Consider the following 20453-nt stretch of genomic DNA (forward strand, 5'->3'; position numbering starts at 1 on the left):
TGCTGCAATACTCTCTCTTCCCAGCTCCGTTACTCCAGCTGCTCACCAGCTTTAACTGAGATTCTTGGCTCACAGCGCCAAAGCAAACTCTGCCCAGGCCACACAACACACACTACACAGCTACGTTATTTAAGACACACGAGCTGGAACGTTCCTGCCCAAGAATCAGTCGCATCACACAGGAAGGATGCCGCATGCTCCTAGAAACCAAACCTACCAGTCCTGAACAGCTTCCCTGCCAGACAGCTCCCCACCTCCTCCTGCCAACCACGCTCAGCACACGCACTATTTGCCTCTCAAAAACAACAACAACAAACAAACAAACAAACAAAAACCCACAAAAAGTAAGAACATACACACACAAAAGCGACTGAGCTCCACAGATGCCAAAAAGCCACGCACACACAGCAGCCCGGCAGGGGTAATCACAGACCCTTTACAGATGAAAAAAGGAAACTCTGATACGACCCTGCTCAGTCTCTTAGTAATCCTGTGCCTACGTGGTCAAGCCTCTTGGAGCATGTAATCAAGCTGTTTTTAGTTCTCTGGAGAGTTACACAAGTGATTAAAATATAACTCAAAACCAGAAGTGTATCCCACCATCCCTAAAAACAGTGATCCAGCAACCTCTGCTAAATATCCCTCTATTAAGTGAATTCCAAGCACTTAAAATCTAGAAATCCATAGACTCCAAGCTGCCTAAAGAAGCACCTGTAGAAACAAGAGAAAAAGCACACCCTGAGGCACCTCACAGCCACAGCATACCTGCTGCAACACCTCTCTCTTCCCAGCTCCTTTACCTCAGCTGCTCATTAGCTCTATCTGAAATGTGTGCCCAGGCAGCGCTGCACAAAATTGTGCCATCAGACTTAAAAAAAAAAAAAAAGGCCCACAGCACAACAGCTGCTGCTCCTTCTGTGCTCTCTTTCTACTTTCTTGTGCTTTGCTCCTTCCCTTTCCCAGGTGATTGGGCTTGGGTGCTGGGCGCGGCCAAACGGTATATGAGCCCCAGGTATGCCATCAGAGAGCTCCTTCTGCCTGGGCTGCTCTTTGGGGTAAGTGCTTTGTTTTTCCTTCAGTCAGTTGCAGGGCTCTTTAGGTGGGTCAGAGTCTACGGACGGACTGATGCGTTTCCAAGTAGAGAGCGGTACGCACGTCTTTTTGAGGTGACAGCTAGTAGGATCTGTTAGAATAAACTAATGTAGTACTAGGTGCCTTTATTGCATGCAGTTCTTTCTCAGGTGAGTCACTGTTACGGCATGTTTACGGGTAGGATGTCAATGTTAGTTTGTGTGTTTGCTCTGCTGTGTCTGTGGGGACACGCTGTGCTTGGCTGGGAACCTGGGGCGGAAGTGATGTCAGGGCCTGTCTTCAATCAGGGCGGAAGCACTGTGTGATTGGCTTGGAGGAAGCCAGGGCAGAAGCAGCATGCAGGGCTTGCCGGCGCCATGGGCAGAAGCTGTCGGGGCAGGCCGGGACGCCGAGGAGGGGTGGCGCAACGAGGTTGGTGGTCGGTGGCGCGCCACGGTGGGCTGGATAGGGAGGGGGCGAGGCGGCGGGTGGTTGGTGGCTTCTGTGGAAATGGCCCTTGTGCGGGGTGGGGGCGGTGCATTCAGAGGAACCTTGACAGGCTGCAGATAGGGGCAGGCAGGAACCTTTTGAAGTTCAGGAGAGGGAAATGCCAAGCCCTACCCCTAGGGAGGAACAACTCTATTGAGCAGCACTAGATATCTGGGTACTAAATAAGCATTTCTTCATGGAAGGGGTGGTTAGGCATTAGAACAGGCTGCCCGGGGAAGTGGTAGAGTCCCCATCCTTAGAAGTATTCAAGAGACGTGTGGACATAGCACTTAGGGATATGATTTAGTGGTAGCATTAGGTTGATGCTTGGACTTGATGGTCTTAAGGGCTTCTTCCAACATAAGAATTCTTGTTGAGGATGGGGATTCAACTAACAAGTGCATTTTTGGGAACTGGCTCTCTCCTTCACTGTAGGTGACAGCAGCTTTGTGGGCCCTGCGAGGAGGCACCTCTGTAGTGATTGCAAATGGAGTCCACCCGAAAATCTCGGGTCATGTCATCACAGATATTGTAGAAGGGAAGAAAGTTGGAACTTCGTTTTCAGAGGTAAGACCTGCAGGTGAGTACGGAAGTAATATGTACGCTGGGAGCAGTAGAGATTCCCTGGAAGTTTAGGGTTGAAATTTGGCTAGGCCTGCCTGTTCAACAAATGGGAAACTATGCTCTGCTTGACGAGCGGCTTTGGAAAGGTAAGTTTCAATGTTGGAATGGAACATCTTGAATCCTCTGCTTGGGTTCCTTCCAGCTGATGACTTGCTGCATCAGCCTTGCATTCAAAGAACTAAGTAGAATTTGTCTTGTTTTCAGTCTTAGAGGTTATCGTCTCTTATTGATGATTTCAGGGTGAAAGCATGCATATAGAATGTAGTGCTGAACTAAGATAGTGTGCGGTTTCATTTTTTATCCTAGGTTCTTCTTATGACTCAGTCTTTTGTTACTGTATGTAGCAATGTTTTCCTGCCTGTGTGTTGCTGTGACAATGTAACAAGGGCTGCAGAAAGTCAGGCCAAAGATCTGTGATCTTAGCAGAATAGAACAAGTATAGAGTGATACTCGTGACTTGCACTGTAAGACAAGCAAATGCCTTGGAGTATAAAAATGCTAAATGGATTTCTTGTTAAAATTGGCCATATCCTTTGGACCCAGGTAAACACTTAGCATCCATGGGTCACAGGAGTCACAAGCCTTAACCAGGTATTGTGTGTAAACTCTGGAGCTAGCACTATGTGAAGAACTGCTTGCTTTACTTTGTGTGTGCTTGTGGGCAGGAGGAGTGAAAGTTGCTTCCTGCTAGCTTTTGATGCCCCCACCTTCTGTATGGAAAGAGAACATGGGTGATCGATCTCTGTTCAACTTCTATGATGAGACATTGTCTTTTCCCTCATTGCTTTTTCACATGAAAAAGGTGTTTTCTTAGTCCTTTTCTACAGAAACTGTTCCAAAGATCTGTCGATCCCTGTTTCTCTTGGCTGAAACGGTTTTTATTCTACTGTGACCCTTTCAAGGTGAGCGAAAATAAAAGTTTGTGTAGCGTCCGAGATGCAAGTGAACCTTCAGTTTATGAGATAGCAAGGCTAACTTTGAGTTTTGATTAGATTGTGGATGGTTTTTGTTGCCTTTCCTAGGCCTTCTCCAAAAGCTTAAACAGGGAAGTTGCTGTTCAACGCTGATGAGCATTGAAGTGATGTTTTCATAGGATTATGTGCACTACCAAGGCCTGATTTCCCCTTTTGTCTCTGCATTGCTTCATGTTTATCTGCTGTGAATTGTACTTGCTATTTTGTTGCATAGTGGCTGCAAAGGAATCACAGGCTGGTTGAGGTTGAAAGGACCTCCAGAGGTCACGTGGTCCAACACCCCTTTTGTGTTCAAAGAACACAAAAATACACGCCACATTATAAAGTATGACCTTGCTTTAAAAAGCTGTTTTAACAGTCCTTCATTAAGTCTTATTAATCAAGTGTCCCCTAGTTCTTTCTTACGCTTCCCACTATACCTCCTGTTATTTTCCTTACCGTGGGAATTCCTGCTCTGGCAATTTCTGTAGGACACTTCTTGAATAGAAGTCCGGGCATATTAGTCACATGCCAAGTCATCTGTTCTACAGACAATTTCAAGAGTTAAAAGTGAAAACGTAGCTTATCCAGGAGCTCCTTGAGAACTCCTTAGTGAAATGCTGCCTGAGCCTTTTGACTTGTTACTTCAGTTTCTGTTTCAAAACTTGTTCTGTATCATTTCAGTTTGAGATGGATTCTTTGACATCCGTGCCAAGAAAAAAACCTCTCCTCTGTAGGAGCCCTTCAACGTACACAGAGCAGAGAGAGAGCAGCTATTGTGCAAGCTGTTGCTGAGGCTGGTTTTGGCTTCCTGTATTGTTTGCACATTCCCAGGTTGTTTTGCAATCTTTTCTCTTTTCAGTAGTTATGTAATTAAACTTTTTCAAAGGATGCCTTCCTTTTTTTGCAGTAGCCTCCCACTCCCTGAGATGTAGCTGTCCTTGTATTCTTTTGCTCTTTGTCAAGTCTTTTTGATACAGGTTGTATACTTGTTTGTCCCCTACGACATGGATGATCTTACTGAATCTCTGTGATGCCTTGAAAAGGGCTATGCTCGGGGACCGTGGCAGCATTTTGGTATCTGATACAAATTTTCCTGTTGTGGCATACAGTAAACTTCTTTGATATGTCTCTTAAGACCGTACCTGTTTTCCTGCTTTGAGTAAGGAGTTGAAAGTTGAAAGGTTAGTGTTCATTTCCTTCCACCTTTGTCTGCATGTCTTGTGGTTGTGTGTATGTGTTTGTTTTGGCAGGCCCTACAGTAGAGCAGCAGGGTGGAATGTCTCGAGCCGGTAGCAGGACGCTGGCAGCTCTGCAGCCTGAGCAGGTGAGAGAACGGTATGTTCTTGCTCTTTAAGGCTGTGAACATGTGGCAAGTTTTAAAATACAGGTTTATAACACAAATGGGTCCTGGAAAAAATCAGCTGGCTCCAAGTATTCAGGGCATCAAGCCAGTGAGAAGATGTGTCAGTAGGAATGAGCTGAAGTGAGCCAGATGTCAAACACCATGGAGTTCGTGTAAGAATGCAGTTCAGACACTTTTCTCTTTCAGAGAGCAGAGATTTATTTATTTATTTTTTTATCATCTCGCTGACTTATTAACTGATCAGAGAGAAGAAATTCTCTTGGCAAACAAAAAGGACTTAGAAGAAGCTGAAAATAAAGGTAATATTACGGGTCCTTTCATGCAACACCTGTTGTCATGAGCTTTTCTGGGCCTCAAAGGAAAGGAGCAGAACAAGAGTAGTCTGTCACCTGCAATTGGATATTATGGCCATCACAGATTAGGGAACCCAGGACATTGAGAGCTTGTCAGTGTAAGCAGCTGCAGCTTCCGTAAAAGCTGTCTCTATCAGAGAAGATGGAGAGAGAGGCCTTTGAAAGCAGCAACCCACAGCATTGTTTAAAAAACTAAAAATAGAACAGTGTTTTCTTTTGCCAACGGAGGCTCACTTTAGAAATTAAATCTAGCAAGGATCTTCCCTGTTATCATCATGCATGAAATAGCATGAATATTCTCCTGGGCTGGTTAACGTAATGTTTGGCCCCTGTGGGGAAGGTTGTTACTTAAAACTGATGCTTTCCAGAAAGAACCACCTTACCTTCTGACTGAGGAAAGTACAGTTCAGGCAGCACAGACTAAATCCATTCTTTTGTGTAAGAGTGGTGCGTGAGGAAGCTGGTCTTGGGTTAGAAAATGTGTGGAACTGGCGCATCACAAATTGTAAAGTTCAGTAAAAGACATACGGCAACCATTTTGTACTGAGGAGAATGCCTGGAGGGACATTTCTGAGTAAACTTCCTACCTGAACGTGTTCAGACTAGAAAACTCCGGCAGCTCTTGCCCAATCTGAAATGCTATGCGTTCCTTTGCTCTTTGGGAGTTCTATCTGTGAAATAGAAAGAGGCAATTACTGCGCAAACCTTCCAGGAATATTGCAAGGGTAGAAATTGGTAAGAAATTCAGGTACACGGTTGTGTAACGGTACTAGAAATAGGACAAACTTTGTCTTTGCGGATGTTACTTCATATACAAATCATTCATATCGTATTAGGTGTATATGTGATGGTAGGTGAAAGCGTTGTCAAATTGGAGCAGTTTGATTGTAGCTACTAAACTTAATGCTTTACATTGTTCATCTTAGGTAGGTTTCTTGCTGCGGCGTGGGAAACAGCGGCTTTTTTTCCTGGTTTGACCATTAGGTCACTTTTTCTTGAAACTAGCCAGATAAATCTATCTTGAGCGCAATTTTTTCTTTCTTCTAGGAAGATTGGCACTTCCTTTGTTGAAACATCTCAGTCTGTCTAATCAAAGCTGAACAGCTTGGCTGTTGGGCTCTGTCAGATTGCAGCATCTTCACAGGACAGCGTCGGCAGCATAGTTCGGAGAGCACGCATAGCAAAAGATCTAGAGTTGGAGCAGGTGACAGTGCCTGTTGGGGTCTTTCTTGCGATTTTTTTGAGTCCCGTCCAGACTGACTGTCTTCCACAGGTATGTGAGGAGGGCAGAGAGATCTTTGATAACAAAAGTGTATTTCTACTGGTGAGTTATTGGAAGGCTGCAAGAAGTCTTGCCTCAAAAGACTTCTGCTTGTATTCTTCTGAAATGAATTCTGCTGTCATCCCATTTTTTTTTTTTCTACAGAAAACTACAGTCTTCTTGGGACTTGCTTCTGCAATGCTGAGAGTTATTCAGCGTTGGTTTTTGATACCCAACGTAGAGAAGGAGTTAGCTTACATTCAGGTGGTGCAATTTCTGCCTGTGTCTTATCACATAGCTTCCCTGCTTAACTTGCAACTTACAAGGCTCCTACCAATGAGCACTTTTCTGTCCATGCTGACTACAGCTGAATTGCAGGCTACGATTAAACATCAAATGTTTAATATAGGTCGTTAATAACAAACTGCAACTGTTAAGAATATATGCTGACAAGATCAGCACGAAGTAGAAGTTCTAGGCTCTGAGTGGTCTGTCCCATACTGATACTGCATGTTTGCACTGAGGCAGAATATCTTTCCACAAGCGTGTAAAAGCTAAGTCTAGGCTCTTACTGCCGGTATCTTTAGCAAGACTGATTGAGCATTTCTCTAACATATGAGCAAGTATTTGAGGAGCAAGGGATGGGTATGGGCACTTAAAAAGAGACTGCCGAAGGGCAGCTTCACAACTGAATTTTGTGAGTGTTTGTCCTCGTTTCATACTGAAGGGGAGTCTGCTCTAGGCAAAGTTCATGTGAAAGGAAAAGGCAGTAGTCTCCCTTTCTGCCATTATTGCTTCCTTGCTGCTCGCTCTGTTCTTCACAGAAAACCAGTATGTTTCCTTGCCAAATTCTAGTCTGCCTTCCTAGACTCCAGCCTTTGCCTCCTGGGTGTCTTGCCTTGCCTAGCCAAACTCTCCCATTCTCCTCTTCTTTATCTCATTTGTTTTATCAGGCTGATTCTTACTGGCTTCCCACCCTCAACCCCCCACCCCCCCCAACCTTTCTTTTTTTTTTTTTTTTTTTTTCTTTTTTTACAGACTTAGGATGGCTTGTCTTGTTACTTTTCTTCCTGCCAGCCCCCATCCTCAAGTTCTCCGATGTAACTTCAGAGGATCATCTTTGATACCTCTGCATCTGAATAATATGGTTTCTCTCCCATGCTGTAGCTGATAGTAGGATGGACTCTGAGTGCAGAGGAGAGGTTGCTTCCTCCATAGTTTACTATTGCATCTCATACTGGTTTGGGTAAGCAATTACCGAGGAAATTTGACTTCTCCATGGAGTAGTGTGTGCCTGATAGCTAGCTGGAGATAGCATACACGGAATTGAGTCAGTGCTCAGAGTTCAGTCTTGAGTTGCAGTAAAGGTGAAACAATTGCAGACTAACAGTTTACCTTCTAGTGAGCTGCGAAGCGAGTGCGGAGTTCCGATCCGCGGTTCCGTATTCTCCGTGAGGGGAGCGGCCGGAGACGAACGAAGTGCGTGACAGACCAAAAAGAAGTGCTGTTTTCACCAAGTTTTGATTGGTGGTGCCCAATATGTGGGCCTGGCAGTGTATCTTGTGATCCTATTTTTGCTCTTAAATGCTTTGAGTGTGACAAGAAAAAAGGCGGGAGCGTTATCTAAGTAACTAACAGTTTAGAAGTGTTGGTGTATTTGCTGTGGCGTTTGGTCAGTTTGCCAAGTACTGGAGAGGTGGAGGGGGCTGACTGATTATCAAAGCGGTAGAATGGAGAGAGTCCTTTCTGTGGTGGTTTGGGCTTGAGCCCTGGCAATTTGGTAAGAAGGGGGAGAGTGAATTTATTTAGGTGTCAATGCCTTTTTAAATGGTATTTATTGACGGATACACAGGAGTGATTCCTTGTTTTGTATGGGCTTATTAACAAAGTGCATGAGAAAACTTGGCATTTGGCTCGAAATTCGGTCCTGTTGAAATGTAAATTTTGTGGAAAAGGTGGTAATGTTTGTCTAGAAGATGAAAGGCTGAGTGCTTCAGCTCTTTTCCTGAAGTTCCATGGATTTATGATTGGAACATGGAACGGGGCTCCTTAATAACCTGAAATAGTAAAGTTTGTATGCGGGAAGAGGCATTTAATCCCAGAGAACTGGGACATTTGGGAAGAAGATTAGGAAAAGATGGTAAAAACCCACAGTAAAAAGGTTTGTGTGGAAATTGAAACAAAGGACAGTAACTAATAAGGAATAGTAATAAATAAATAAAAGGGAATGGAAAATCAAAGAAATGAGTAATATCCAAAACAAAGATGTTTTAAAGAAAGCCTCCTTGGGTGCACACTGGCACATTCAAAGGATATTGTTAGAACTGGGAGCGCAGAAAGGAAGAGGACTTTCACTAAGTATTGCAATCAGTGGTGGCCACTATATAAGCTAAATGGCCACTTTATGGATCAGTGGACTATAACACTATCTGGCAATTCATGTTTTTGAGGAGAGAAGGAAAATAGGATGAAGTGTAGTATACTGATACGTTGTTTCAGCATCTTAGAGAGAAAAGGAGTGGAATTAATTGGCCCTTGACTGAGCCTTTGGTGTTGGCGTGAGAAAAGTACAGGCTGGAGAAAGATAAAGGAAGCGTTAAAGGAGTTGTCCCTGGTGTTAAAGGTGTGGCATGTAGTATTTAACAGAGCCGTTTGAAGTTGAATGAGCAGGGAAGGAGGATGTAGGAATGTTAATAGTTCTGCCTCAGCAGGAAGCTGTGTGTTTTTTTTTTTTTTTTTTTGTTTGAAATAGCAAAACAAATTACGCAACATTGCTTAACTTGTCAGAAGATAAATAAGAAAGTGTTTTGACAAGCAGCCACGGGAGGGACAAAAACAGCTTACAGGCCTTTTGAGAAAGTACAAGTTGATTTCACTGAATTGCCCAAGGTAGGGAGGATAAAATATCTATGGGTAATAGCAGATCATTTAACACAATGGGTAGAAGCTTATCCTGTAGCTCGAGCTATGGCACAAATGGTGGTAAAAGCTCTATTAGAACTTTTACCTGATACCTAAATATGAACACCTGATTAGAACACCTGATACCTAAATATGGGATAATCCAGTACATTGATTTTGATCAGGGCACACACTTTACTTCTAAAATAATAAAATTATTATGTCAATCATTAGGTATTCAGTGGGAATACCATACTCCGTGGCACCCACAAAGCTCAGGGAAAGTAGAAAGATTGAATCAAACACTAAAACAACACTTGGCTAAATTAATGATCCAGACACAAATGCCCTGGATGAAATGCTTACCATTGGCACTTTTAAACATAAGAACTAAACCACACAGTGAGAGCGGATTATCGCCATATGAAATGTTATATGGTATGCCTTATTCTGAAGGGATGCCTCTAGGAAAAATGTAGTTGAGGAGCGTAGCATCCAGAAATACGTAATTACCATTGGAAGGAGGTTACAAGAGCTAAGAGAAATTGGAATGATGGCTCAAACACCACCTTTAGGATTTGCTATTCATAAGATACAACCAGGAGACAAGGTCTTAATATAAACCTGGAGGGAAGAATCATTGAGCCCCCGATGGGAGGGACTGTAAGTAGTAAGTTTTACTTACTACTGAAACAGCTGTGAGAACAGCGGAAAGGGGTTGGATCCACAGATCCAGAATAAAAGGACCAGTAACTACCGAAACCTGGAGGGTTGAGTCCACTCCTGGGGAACTGAAACTAAAGCTAAAGAAGAACTAATATTCTGGCAATGAGGCTCTGCATGAATTAAGGACGCCAAATAAAGGGGACAAGCCTAAAGGGAGGAAAGGGAGAAGGCAAGACCGGGGCAGGACCCTCCACTGCAGTGTGTATGGTCTACCGAGGGAGGCGATGGATATTGACTGCCGAGTGAGAGGGCCTCGACCGGACTTCTCCCACACTAAGGTGAGGTTGTCCCGAGAAAATAACGTAAGAACTTTTCTTTTTAAACCCATATGAAATTGTGATTCGTTTTCCAGGAGCTGGATCACCCCGGCAGGCTGAACGGTATCACAAGCCCAAATTGACCCTGAAAGTGGGCCCAACCCCTTGATTGAAGGCGTCTTGCCTATTATGATCCAGCTACATGGGCAGAAGACGGATTCTGGGGCTATAGGACCCCAATATATATGCTTAATAGAATAACTAGGTTACAAGCTGTAATGGAAATAGTTGTAAATAAAACCGGAGGTGCGCTTGGCTTAATTGCAAAGCAAAATACCAAGATGAGGACTACTTATCTACTTATGTATCAAAATCGCTTAGCTTTGGATTATTTACTAGCACAAGAAGAAGTCTGTGGAAAATCTAACCTTAGTAATTGCTGTTTAGAGATTAATGATGAAGGTGTTTCTTCCTAGTAGCTGGTAGAATGCTATGTTTTGGTTTAGGATGAGAAGAGCGCTGATAACATGCTGATGTTTTAATTGTTGCAGAGCCGTGCTTACACCAAGCCAAGGACGTTTCAGCTTCTCACTGTCCTGCCAGCGAGCAGGCTGGGGGTGCAGCAAGAGCTGGGAGGAGGGCTGGACTGCTCGGGGTTAGGCTGGGCATCGGACAGCTGGGCATCAGCGGTGGTGAGCAATTGCATTGTGCATCACTTGTTTCATACACATGAGTAGTAGTAGAACTATCATCATTATTGTCATTATTATTATTTATGATTATTTATTACTGTTATTTTCTTGTCTTTATCTCACCTCACAGGCTTCACTTTCCCATTTCTCTCTCCCATCCCAGAGAGGGAGGGGGTGAGGTGAGTGAATGGCCGTGTGGTGTTTAGCTGCCAGCTGGGTTAAACCACAACAGAAAGAAAAGCTGTAAATGAACTTGTAAAAGAAATGAAGAAGATTGCACACGTCCCAGTTCAAACTTGGAATGGAATCGATCTAAGAAGATTATGGGAGAGGGCTTTATGGGCAGTGATTGTTTTGCTAAAATGAGGATGGTTGTATTGTGGATATGTGGAGAATTGTTAATAATTCCATGTTTAATACCTTCTATTACCAGACTGATACACTCCAGTTATACAAGGAATGCAAATATCTGCAGTACCTGTTGTGGGAATAGGAATGTTGTTTTTGCAGAGTTACGTTGTTTAGAGGGCAGGAATGTGGTACTGAGATATGCTTACAGTGATAAGAAAGCTTAGCAGGCAACCTTGTAAAATGCAGACAACCAGACTTCTTAGGACAATTAGGTGAAAATCACGGTGTCAAGTCAGACAAGCGAAGAAACATTACCACTCCAAGCAGGAAAAATGTCAAAAGAAATTTGAAATTTAACAGGCCGGCAAGTGAAGGCCATGCATTGTTTGTGAAGCATCGGATAGATGGTGAACCTGGATTACCCAGTCAGTGGGGAAACAGGGGAGGGTCCTGTCATCAAAAAGTATATAAACTGTGTTTTGGAACTAGTAGGTGCGCTCTCCTGCTTGTGGGGCGCCCGCCATTGCAATCGCGAACAAATTACTTCTTCACTGAGATCCTCGCCTGGGCCTAAGTTACTGGCTACAGAGTTTCTCACACTGTTGACCCAGAACCAGGGAGAAGAGAAAACCCATTGCCTGACGATAATAAAAAGAAAAGAATATCCAAAATTGATACCAATTTGGCAAGTATTGACTCGATTGGAAAGGAAAACACGAATCAATACCATGAAAAAGGAGATGGGGGACTGTGAAATATGTTCATCTGATTCGTGTCAATATGGAACAATGCTAGGGCCTCATAATGAAATGTGACCTTCTGTCTTACATCCCCTTGTATAAATAACCACAAGTCCAAGAGAAACAGAGTGGTTAGTGTATATAGTTCTTGTATCTTGCAAACGAATGGTCTAGCAGTTTGTGTTGATAGAGGGTTTGAAGGGTAAACCTTGAGACTCGGGTCTGGGAGATAAGAGAATAGGGGGGAGTTTTTTGAGATAACTGCTGACTATTGCATGAGACACAACTTTCTGGCATCTGGCCCAGAGACTACTAAATAAGGGGAGGGGGGGGGGAAGCTGAAGAACGACTGAAGGACAAAACTTGTGAGGAAGACTACGAGCCTTCAGTATGAGCGACCCTCAGAGGGACCACTGGAGACTGATACGCATGCATCCGTGGGATGGTTCGGGTTCCGGGAAACTAATTATAATACCCCTGCCTTTTCCAAAAGTGGTGATGAATATGTATTAGCCTAGGAGCATAAAAACCAGCCGCCTGATGTAACTGGTGTGCGTCTTCGTGGAGCAGAGACTCCCAGCGCACCCAGTGCTGTTTGCTTACCTCTGTTCCTTTAATAAATTGTAAACTTTGATTGTAACCCTATTCGGGACTCAGTCATTTATAACAATATACAATAGCATGTTTGTCTCTAGTACTTACAAGGCGAAGTTCTGAGATCATATTTCACAGACTGCTTCTTACAGATTTCAAGAAATCCAATTGTTCTGAAGTACAGCCGTGCTCTATTACTATCTAAAGGGAACAAACTGTTTTCAAACCCATTACAGATTGGATGTTTTTTATTTATTTAAATAAGCTTGTCTCTGCAGCTTTCCTTCGTGATGCTGATCTTCGGAGAGGCAGATTGTTAACAAGATACAATCAAATTGCATTTTAATGTCTAGTTTTGTATGTTAAAGACACACAGTATCTGGGTACAGCAAGGTTCCACTAATTGACAAGGATCTTTCTGAAGTCTTCCTTATTTTTTCAGTATTCTTTTCAAATTGTGGACAGCAGGAGGAGGTAGAATATCAAACACGGTGACTGTTTTTTACCCAGAGGACACTAGTAGGGAAAAGGAGTTGGTCTGAGTTGACCTTGACATGCTTAAGGGGTTGGTACATGAGAACCTCGTGAAGTTCAAGAAGGCTAAGTGCAAGGTTCACCACCGTCATCAAGGCACTCCCAAGAATGAATGCAGGCTGGTTGATGAGTGGATTGGGAGCAGCCCTGCAGAGAAGGACTTGGGAGTGTTGATGGATGAAAAGCTCTACATGAGCCAGCGATGTGCAGTTGCAAACCAGAAAGCCAGCCGTATCGTGAGCCACATCAAAAGTATGACCAGAAGGTCCAGGGAGGTGATTCTCGCTCTCTACTCCACTCCTGTGAGGCCCCACCTGCAGTGCTGCATTCAGCTCTGGGGACTCCAACATAAGAAATAAATGTGTTAGAGCAGGTCCAGAGCAGGGCCACGAAGTTGATGAGGGCTGGAGGACCTCTCCTATGAAGACAGGCTGAGAGAACTGGGGTTGCTTAGCCTAGAGAAGAGGGGGCTCTGAGGAGACCTTATAGTGGCCCTCTAGTACCTGAAGCAGGCTTCGGGTAAGCTGGGGAGGGACTTTTTGTCAGGGAGTGTAATGACAGGACAAGGAGTAATGGCTTTAAACTAAAAGGGTAGATGTAGATTAGAATAAAGGAAGAAATTGTTTACTATGGGTGGTGAGGCACTGGAACAGGCTGCTTGGGGAAGTTGTGAATGCCCCATCCCTGGAAGTATTTAAGGCCAAGTTGGATGGGGCTTTGAGCAATCTGGTCTAGTGGGAGGTGTCATAGAATCATAGAATGATTTGTGCTGGAAGGGAACTTGAAGGTCATCTACTCCCCCCTGCCATAGGCAAGGACACCTTCTGGTTATAAACATAAAATCAGCGTGATAAAACAAAAGGCTTCTGTATAAGAGAGCACAAGTAAAATGTTCGTTGTAGGAAGAGCTCATTAGCTACTTCCAGCCAGAATGATTAGGGATAAGAGTTCTTGCATCTGAAATAGTTTTATACAGCTAGCGAATTTGTGCCAGAGCCTATGTTCAGGGTTTCCTTTGACTTACTGCAGTCTCCCTTTGCCAGTAGTACCCTGAAGCTCAAGTTTGTTTCTGAAACGTTAAGATACTTCATTTCTGGAGTTACACGTTCTGACTCGGAAAAAATTCTTGGTGCTGTATATTAATATTGAGTAAGTCAGCAGAATGCAAAATCCTGTTCTTACTCTATTTTGCAGATGTTATTCTCCCAGAGGAGTCAGATCACTTTGTTGTTGTCGTTGTTGTTGTTGTTGTTGTTTTAATTCCCTTCTGACAGGTGTCTTCTTTGGCCATAGCTAGCGGAAATGGCTTGCTAATAAAAGGAGGGAAAGAGGCAGCATACAGCAATCAAATCCTTTATCATCTGACTCAAGAAGCACTCTCCATTCATGGAGTCAAAGATGCAGTGCAAGTAGTAAGTGTCTAGAATTAAAGCAACAACTTTTGTGCTGTAGCATGTAGAAAAAGCACAGGCAGAGCTTGAGAATTCAGGCCATTGACTGTTTGTGTCACAGCTTTCACGTGTGAATACAAGCAAGGAAGTGGAAGATCTCTGCCATTTGGAGAAGCTGGTAGATCTAATCATTCCACATGGGTCATCCCAGCTAGTCAGGAATATCCAGAAAGCTGCTAAGGGAATTCCAGTGATGGGACACGGTGAATGGATCTGTCATGTGTATGTGGACACAGATGCCAGCGTGGAGAAGGCCACATGAATAAGTAAGCTGTGAGAGGGTGACTTGGATACCATGAGTGTAACTGAACTACACATTTGGAATATGTGGTATGGTTATATTATTATTATTATTATTATTATTATTATTATTATTATTATTATTATTATTATTATATTATATTATATTATATTAATATATATATTAATATATTATTATAACCATACGTAATAATAATTCACATGCTCTTCAAATTCTTTGTCATAAATGTTACGTAACCAATTGTTTACTCTTAAACCTCAGTCAGAGGCTCGAAGTGTGAATATACTGCTGCCTGTGATGCTCGGGAAACACTCCTAATTCACTGAGACCTGCTGAGAACCCCGTTGTTTGATCAGATCATAGACACGTTGAGAGTAGAACAGGTTAGTCATTTATACTTGTGTTGGCTTTTGTTTTGTTTTATTTACTTGTTGTTCATTTTAGGAGCCCTTGGTCTTGCTGACATAGCCCTATGTAGTTTTATGATAACATAACACTTACGTTACCCACATGTCTCTTTGTACACCTTTGTACTCTTTTCGGAGAGCTTTCTTGGCTTCTCCATGCAACCCCAAGCTTTTCCATAGAAACGATCTGCAAGCAGCTTCTTTGGGGTGGCTGCATGCCATTGCTGGGATACAACTACTTCCTTTTACATAGAAAAAAAATCATTCTCTGCCTTGGAAGAGCATTTCCCCAACCCTTTCTCTACTACTCTTAATTCTGACTTACTGGCTGGCAACCTCCTGGGCCCAAATACTATTCTGATTAAATCTATTAACTTACCTTCTTACCTCAGTCGTTTCCCATTTTATGTTTCTCCTTCTCTAATCTGCTTCATCCACATATTTTGAACATTTTGTCTCACTTGCCTTTATTCCCACCCATTTTCCCGCCCATTATTTCCCCCTCCCACTGTTCCACAGGAACAGTGAAAGGCCACTGTCCTACATAATTGCTTTGACATGCGTAATGTTTTGTAGCAGAGATGCATCACGAGAGAAATATTTGTGAAGTACTTAAATTACACTCAAAACATGGATTTTTCACATAGCATTTCCATTTGGCAAATAGTGTATACAAGCAGTGATTGATGCAGGAAAACATGGTAAAATAGGTCATGTTCTGATAATGTTAAAGTCATATTAAGAGAAGCTTGCCAGATAGCTAGTCAGGAGCAAGTCCTCACTCGCTTGTGTTTTCTTTTTGTCTTTTTTTTTTTTTTAATGTCCGGTTTGGTTGTGTTTTGTTTTGTGTTTTTTTTTTTTTTTCATAGAATACCCTGAGTTGCAAAGGACCCATGAGGACTACCAAGTTCAACCCCTAGCTCCACACAGGACCACCCAGAAATCAGACCATGCATCTTGGAGCGTTGCCCAAACACTTCTTGAATTCCAGCAGGCTCAGTGCTGTGACCACTGTCCTGGGAGCCTGTTCCAGTGCCCTGCCACCTCTTGGTGCAGAACCTTTCTCTAACGTCCAGCCTGACCCTCCCCTGTCACAGCTCTATGCCATTCCCTTGGGTCCTGTCGCTGTCACCTGAGAGAAGAGATCAGCACCTGCTCCTCCACTCCTCCCTCTCATTGTTAAGGTGTCTTAGCTGCTATGATTAAATTCAGAGATTGACGATGCATTAGATCTTCTTCATCAGGATCGTAAAATAACTGAAAGTCCTTGCCTTGTTTTGGGCCCAGTAACTCTTTTGTGTCTGAAACATACACTTTGGAGAGGGCTGGTGTCAGTTTACAAAAGAAAAGGATAAAAACAGGTAAAGTCTTTTGTAGGGGAGACTTGCAAACCTGGAAATATCTGCCTTCCTCGAAACTCCCCTCCCCTCATTTTATATTGCTGACTTTGACATTATATGGCATAGGCTATCCCTTTGGTTAAGTTTGAATCGGTTGTGGGTATGTGCTCTCCTAACTTTTAGCAGACCCTCGACCTTCTCACTGTGGGGGGAGAAGAGAAAGCCTTGGAACTGTGTGAGCACTGTTTAGCAACAGCCAAAACAGTGGTTTGTTTAAGGCAAAAATCCAAAATGTAGCAGTATAGGGACTGCTATGAAAAAAATTAACTCTATCCTAGCTATACCCAGAACAACAAGCTGCACTTTTCACCTGTTACGCACTGGTACAATCTACAGCACAAAATACTTCTGGTATTGCAGGTGAAGATTCATGCTGGCCCAAAGTTTGCCTCTTACTTGACATTCAACCCCTCAGAAGTGAAATCTCTCCACGACGAATATGGGGATCTGGAGAGCTGCACTGAGGTTGTGGACAGTGTACAAGAGAGTGTCGAACATATCCACAAGTATGGAAGTTCTCACCTGGATGTTACCGTCACGGAGAATGGTTTGTGACCAATCTGTTCCCTTAAGCTTCTGCTTTGGTTTCACTGTGGGATCTTGTTATTAGCATAACTACTTACATTGCAGTAGTTTCTCTTATCTTGGTTCTGTAGTGAGCATAATCAGCTGGAACCCTATGAGCTAAATCTATCTGTAGTTGTGTTTAATTCAAGGAAAACATGTTGTGTGCCCTTATTCCAGGAGGTGAAGGCATGTGTTTGAGCAACTGGCCAACGACAAGTCAACGCATGCTCTTGTCAGGCAGATTGCTTTGTGTTCCTGTATTGTACAGACTTACCACATCAGACAGTTTTGCAGAAACATCTCCTGAATCCTGGAGATGTCTTTAGGCCTCCGAAGGAGGAAGAGGTGAGCTTCTATAGAGGGAATATGGGCTGTAAGAAAGATCAGACTATATACGTTTTGTCTTCCCAGGTTGCTTTTAAGCCTTGCAAACAAGGACCACAAGTGTTTTTCTCCATCTCTCCCAGTCCTTTATTTCCCAGTTCCGCATCTGTAGCGTAAAAGCTGCATGTATCTCAGTTCCCAGTTTCTTGCTCCTTTGATGCCGCGAACTTCTGTTCCTATGCGCCACTCTGTGCTTCTTCCACTCCTCTGCATGAGGTTTGAACACTCTGCCACTTCAAAACGTAGCTAGAACTGCTCCCAGCCAAAGGATGACTCTCCATACAAGGCTAAAACTTCTGAGAGTCAGCTACAGTAAGGTCATTTTGATTTGTGGCTCATCAGTGTGAGATTCAAGCAGGCATCTGTTTCTGTACCTTCTGCAGAAATTAAACGAGTAGCACCGAAAGGCATGCATTTGATACTGTAAGCCACTACCTGGTGCACTAGTGATTTACTTGGGTGTGTACTGGAGATAGAGTTCATCTTTAGCATTCGTCCCGTTGCTCTGGGCAACTGACTTGCAGCTTACAGCCTTACAGAGAAAGGCATCCTTCAGAGTACTAAGGCTCGTACAACTCTGCTTGAGGTTGCTCCAGTCTCGCATGTTCTGTGTTGAACTGGGTTAGTTAGCTGACTTCATGTGGTGTTTCGGCATTCTCTTTCCCAAATACTGTTTTCAGTATAAACTTAATATAGGACTTTCCATTAATTTCCATTAATTCCATTATTATAGGACTTTCCATCTGGAGCAGTTCCATGTATCCATTGAGATAATGTAGAGCTGAACATGTAGTTTAACTGTCTGACTGCAAAATGTAGCTCGGGGCTGCTGTCACTTCTTCCCAGTCATACAACTATCCCTGTTTGTGAGGTCTAGGCTGTAGTAAGAATTAGACGTCTTTTCACTTCTTGTCTTTGCAAGCTTCTTGTAATATTTACAGTTGTGTCTATGTGATAAACATATTACAAAGAAGGTGTGTATGAACATGCTTTAATCCAGGCTGTTAAATACTGTCTGATAATGTTGCAGGTGAAAGTTCTGTTCTTGTATCTCTTCACGGTATGAGGCTGTGCCTATTGGACTGCATGATCACTCTGTACTGTATCCTATTTTCTTCTCTGCCTCTTTTTCAGAGAAAACAGTGGAGTTCTTCCTCCAGCATGTGGACAGTGCTTGGAATGCCAGTAACCGATTCTCTGATGGATAGAGATTTGTACTCTGTATGTGCCTGTGGTGTGCAGGCAGCTAAGCACCACAAAGCCGTTTGCTCCCTCAGCAGTGTGGGAGGAAGGAAAGACTGGAACAAAACTGAGTATCAGTTACCTAAGTAAACAGGTGCACATACTAGGAAGTGCAGAAGACAAGGGAAACATTAATTCCTGAGGTAGAAACTACTAGAAATCGCTGTAGCAGGCTTGAACATGCAGTGCTCTGTGTGTTAAAAAATTGTGTTTAGGGTTTTATAAGATCACACAATAGTCTGTTTAAGAAGAGGAAAAAGAAAAACAAAAAAGGATATAGGAATGGAATCCTGACTAATTTAGTTCTTATTGTTCAAAGGGTAAACCCTCAAACAAATGTACGATGTATGTAAGACACACGTAGCTTTCTGGCTTCTTTCTCTCTAAAAGTGAAGCTGAAACTGACAGAAGTATAAACATTCCAATTTAGAATAAAGCTCCTCTGATCAGAACAGGTAAAAATAACTTCTGACACTTGGGGAGGAGTGAAGGAAGGGAGGTGAATGACTGCTTCTACATAAAGATGCAGGGCTATATAGTACAAAGTTGAATATCTTCTGAGGATTAACTACCTTTACCTTGTGTGTTTTCTACAGGTGATGAAGTTGGAATTAGTACTTCTCGTATCCATGCACGTGAACCAGTGGGAATTGAAGGACTCTGAACTACAAAGTGGTTATTGACAGGGGACAATCATGTTGTTTCTGACTTCTCAGAGCACGGGAGCATGAAGTAGCCCCATGAGAGCCTACCTCTCCCTCAGAGAAATACCGAGTACATTGAGAAAACTCATCAATAAAATGTTTATTGAAGACGTTCAGGCTTCAGGGTACTCTTTGGGGAAAGAGATTTGCTTTTCAGCTCTGAGATCATTGTTCTTGGTCATTGTGCAGTACAATGAATATGAAGTGATCCCACCCGTGACACGCATTATTTGTTGCTGTCTCTTACTGTTTCCTTAGATAGTATCTGCAAACTGACCTTGCTTTTGCCAGAGAGGTTTCTTTAAAACATACAGATACCGTAAGGAAAAGTTGAAATATCTGCTGCGTTCTGTTCATGCCCTTGCTCCCCTCCAGCAAAGATGCCTGGTGGTAGAGTGTAATTTTTTTTCCCTGTCTTTAATCTGAACACCTGTCTTGGTGAAGAAACTCGGTAGCTTTCCTTTAGTCACGTGACCACAGCAGCTCTTGAAAGCTCTAAAGCTTTAAGACACTTACTGTCTTTGTTTGATCACTCTGTGATTCCTATGCGTTTGGAACGTATATTTCATTAATGTTTTGACCAAGCAACCTTTTTTATCTAATTTCTTTGTATTTTTGACAACTGTAGATAAATAGCGCAACTGTATACAGTGTGAATTTTGTTACCTCTGTCCACCAGACATTTATTTCTCATGGGTTTTCTGTGAAATGTAATCCCTCCAAACCCGTCATCCAGATGCAATACTACCTTGAAGTTTAAAAGAAGCTCTGAATAAATGCTGCCTTTTGCGTACTGGAACAAAGGAACTCACGTGTGCATGCTGCAGCCAGGGCTCAGTGAAGCCCTCCATAGGTCAGGGTGGTTGGAGTGTCAAGGTGCATGGGGAGGGAGTGGAATGGTGCCACACTGCAAATGCTGGCAGGGCAGGGAGTGGGATGGGTGCAGCCTGCACAGGGACATTCTCTCCTGTGCATCCGTTTCTTGCTGCTAACTTGCCTCTGCATGCTTTGTTGACTGCTGGCGTGTGCGTGGTACTCAGGAGCCAACATAGTGGCACACAGGACCTATCCGGGCATCTGGGTGTCTGCTGGGTAGCCATGTTACCGCACTCACCCATTTAAGA

The 20453-nt window shown here is 43.2% G+C and overlaps 1 protein-coding gene and 1 pseudogene across 2 annotated transcripts; both read left to right on the forward strand.

Moving 5' to 3' along the window:
• Positions 1 to 1089: 1089 nt before the first annotated feature.
• LOC311427673 (uncharacterized protein) lies at positions 1090 to 12427 on the forward strand. The gene is made up of 5 exons (XM_084505220.1): positions 1090 to 1241; positions 1380 to 1503; positions 1996 to 2127; positions 10553 to 10693; positions 10824 to 12427. Exons 1-5 carry the CDS (start codon positions 1225 to 1227, stop codon positions 10869 to 10871), a joined length of 462 nt encoding a protein of 153 aa, XP_084361346.1. The 5' UTR covers positions 1090 to 1224; the 3' UTR covers positions 10872 to 12427.
• Positions 12428 to 12932: 505 nt separating this feature from the next.
• On the forward strand, positions 12933 to 19181 carry LOC311427353 (delta-1-pyrroline-5-carboxylate synthase-like; annotated as a pseudogene). Its single transcript has 6 exons — positions 12933 to 13214; positions 14425 to 14629; positions 14887 to 15008; positions 16793 to 16979; positions 17177 to 17344; positions 18518 to 19181. The product of its transcript is annotated as a delta-1-pyrroline-5-carboxylate synthase-like (transcript).
• The last annotated feature ends 1272 nt before the right edge of the window (positions 19182 to 20453 follow it).

The sequence above is a fragment of the Aythya ferina genome (genome assembly GCF_964211825.1).
Source record: "Aythya ferina genome assembly, chromosome: Z".
Classification (NCBI taxonomy): Eukaryota; Metazoa; Chordata; class Aves; order Anseriformes; family Anatidae; genus Aythya; species Aythya ferina.

Excerpts from the sequence above, each read along its gene's own strand:
- LOC311427673 (XM_084505220.1), top strand. Across the intron at positions 1,504-1,995 it reads AGGAGGGGTGGCGCAACGAG|GTGACAGCAGCTTTGTGGGC; the intron begins GTTGGTGGTCGG and ends CCTTCACTGTAG. Across the intron at positions 10,694-10,823 it reads ACAGCTGGGCATCAGCGGTG|GCTTCACTTTCCCATTTCTC; the intron begins GTGAGCAATTGC and ends CTCACCTCACAG.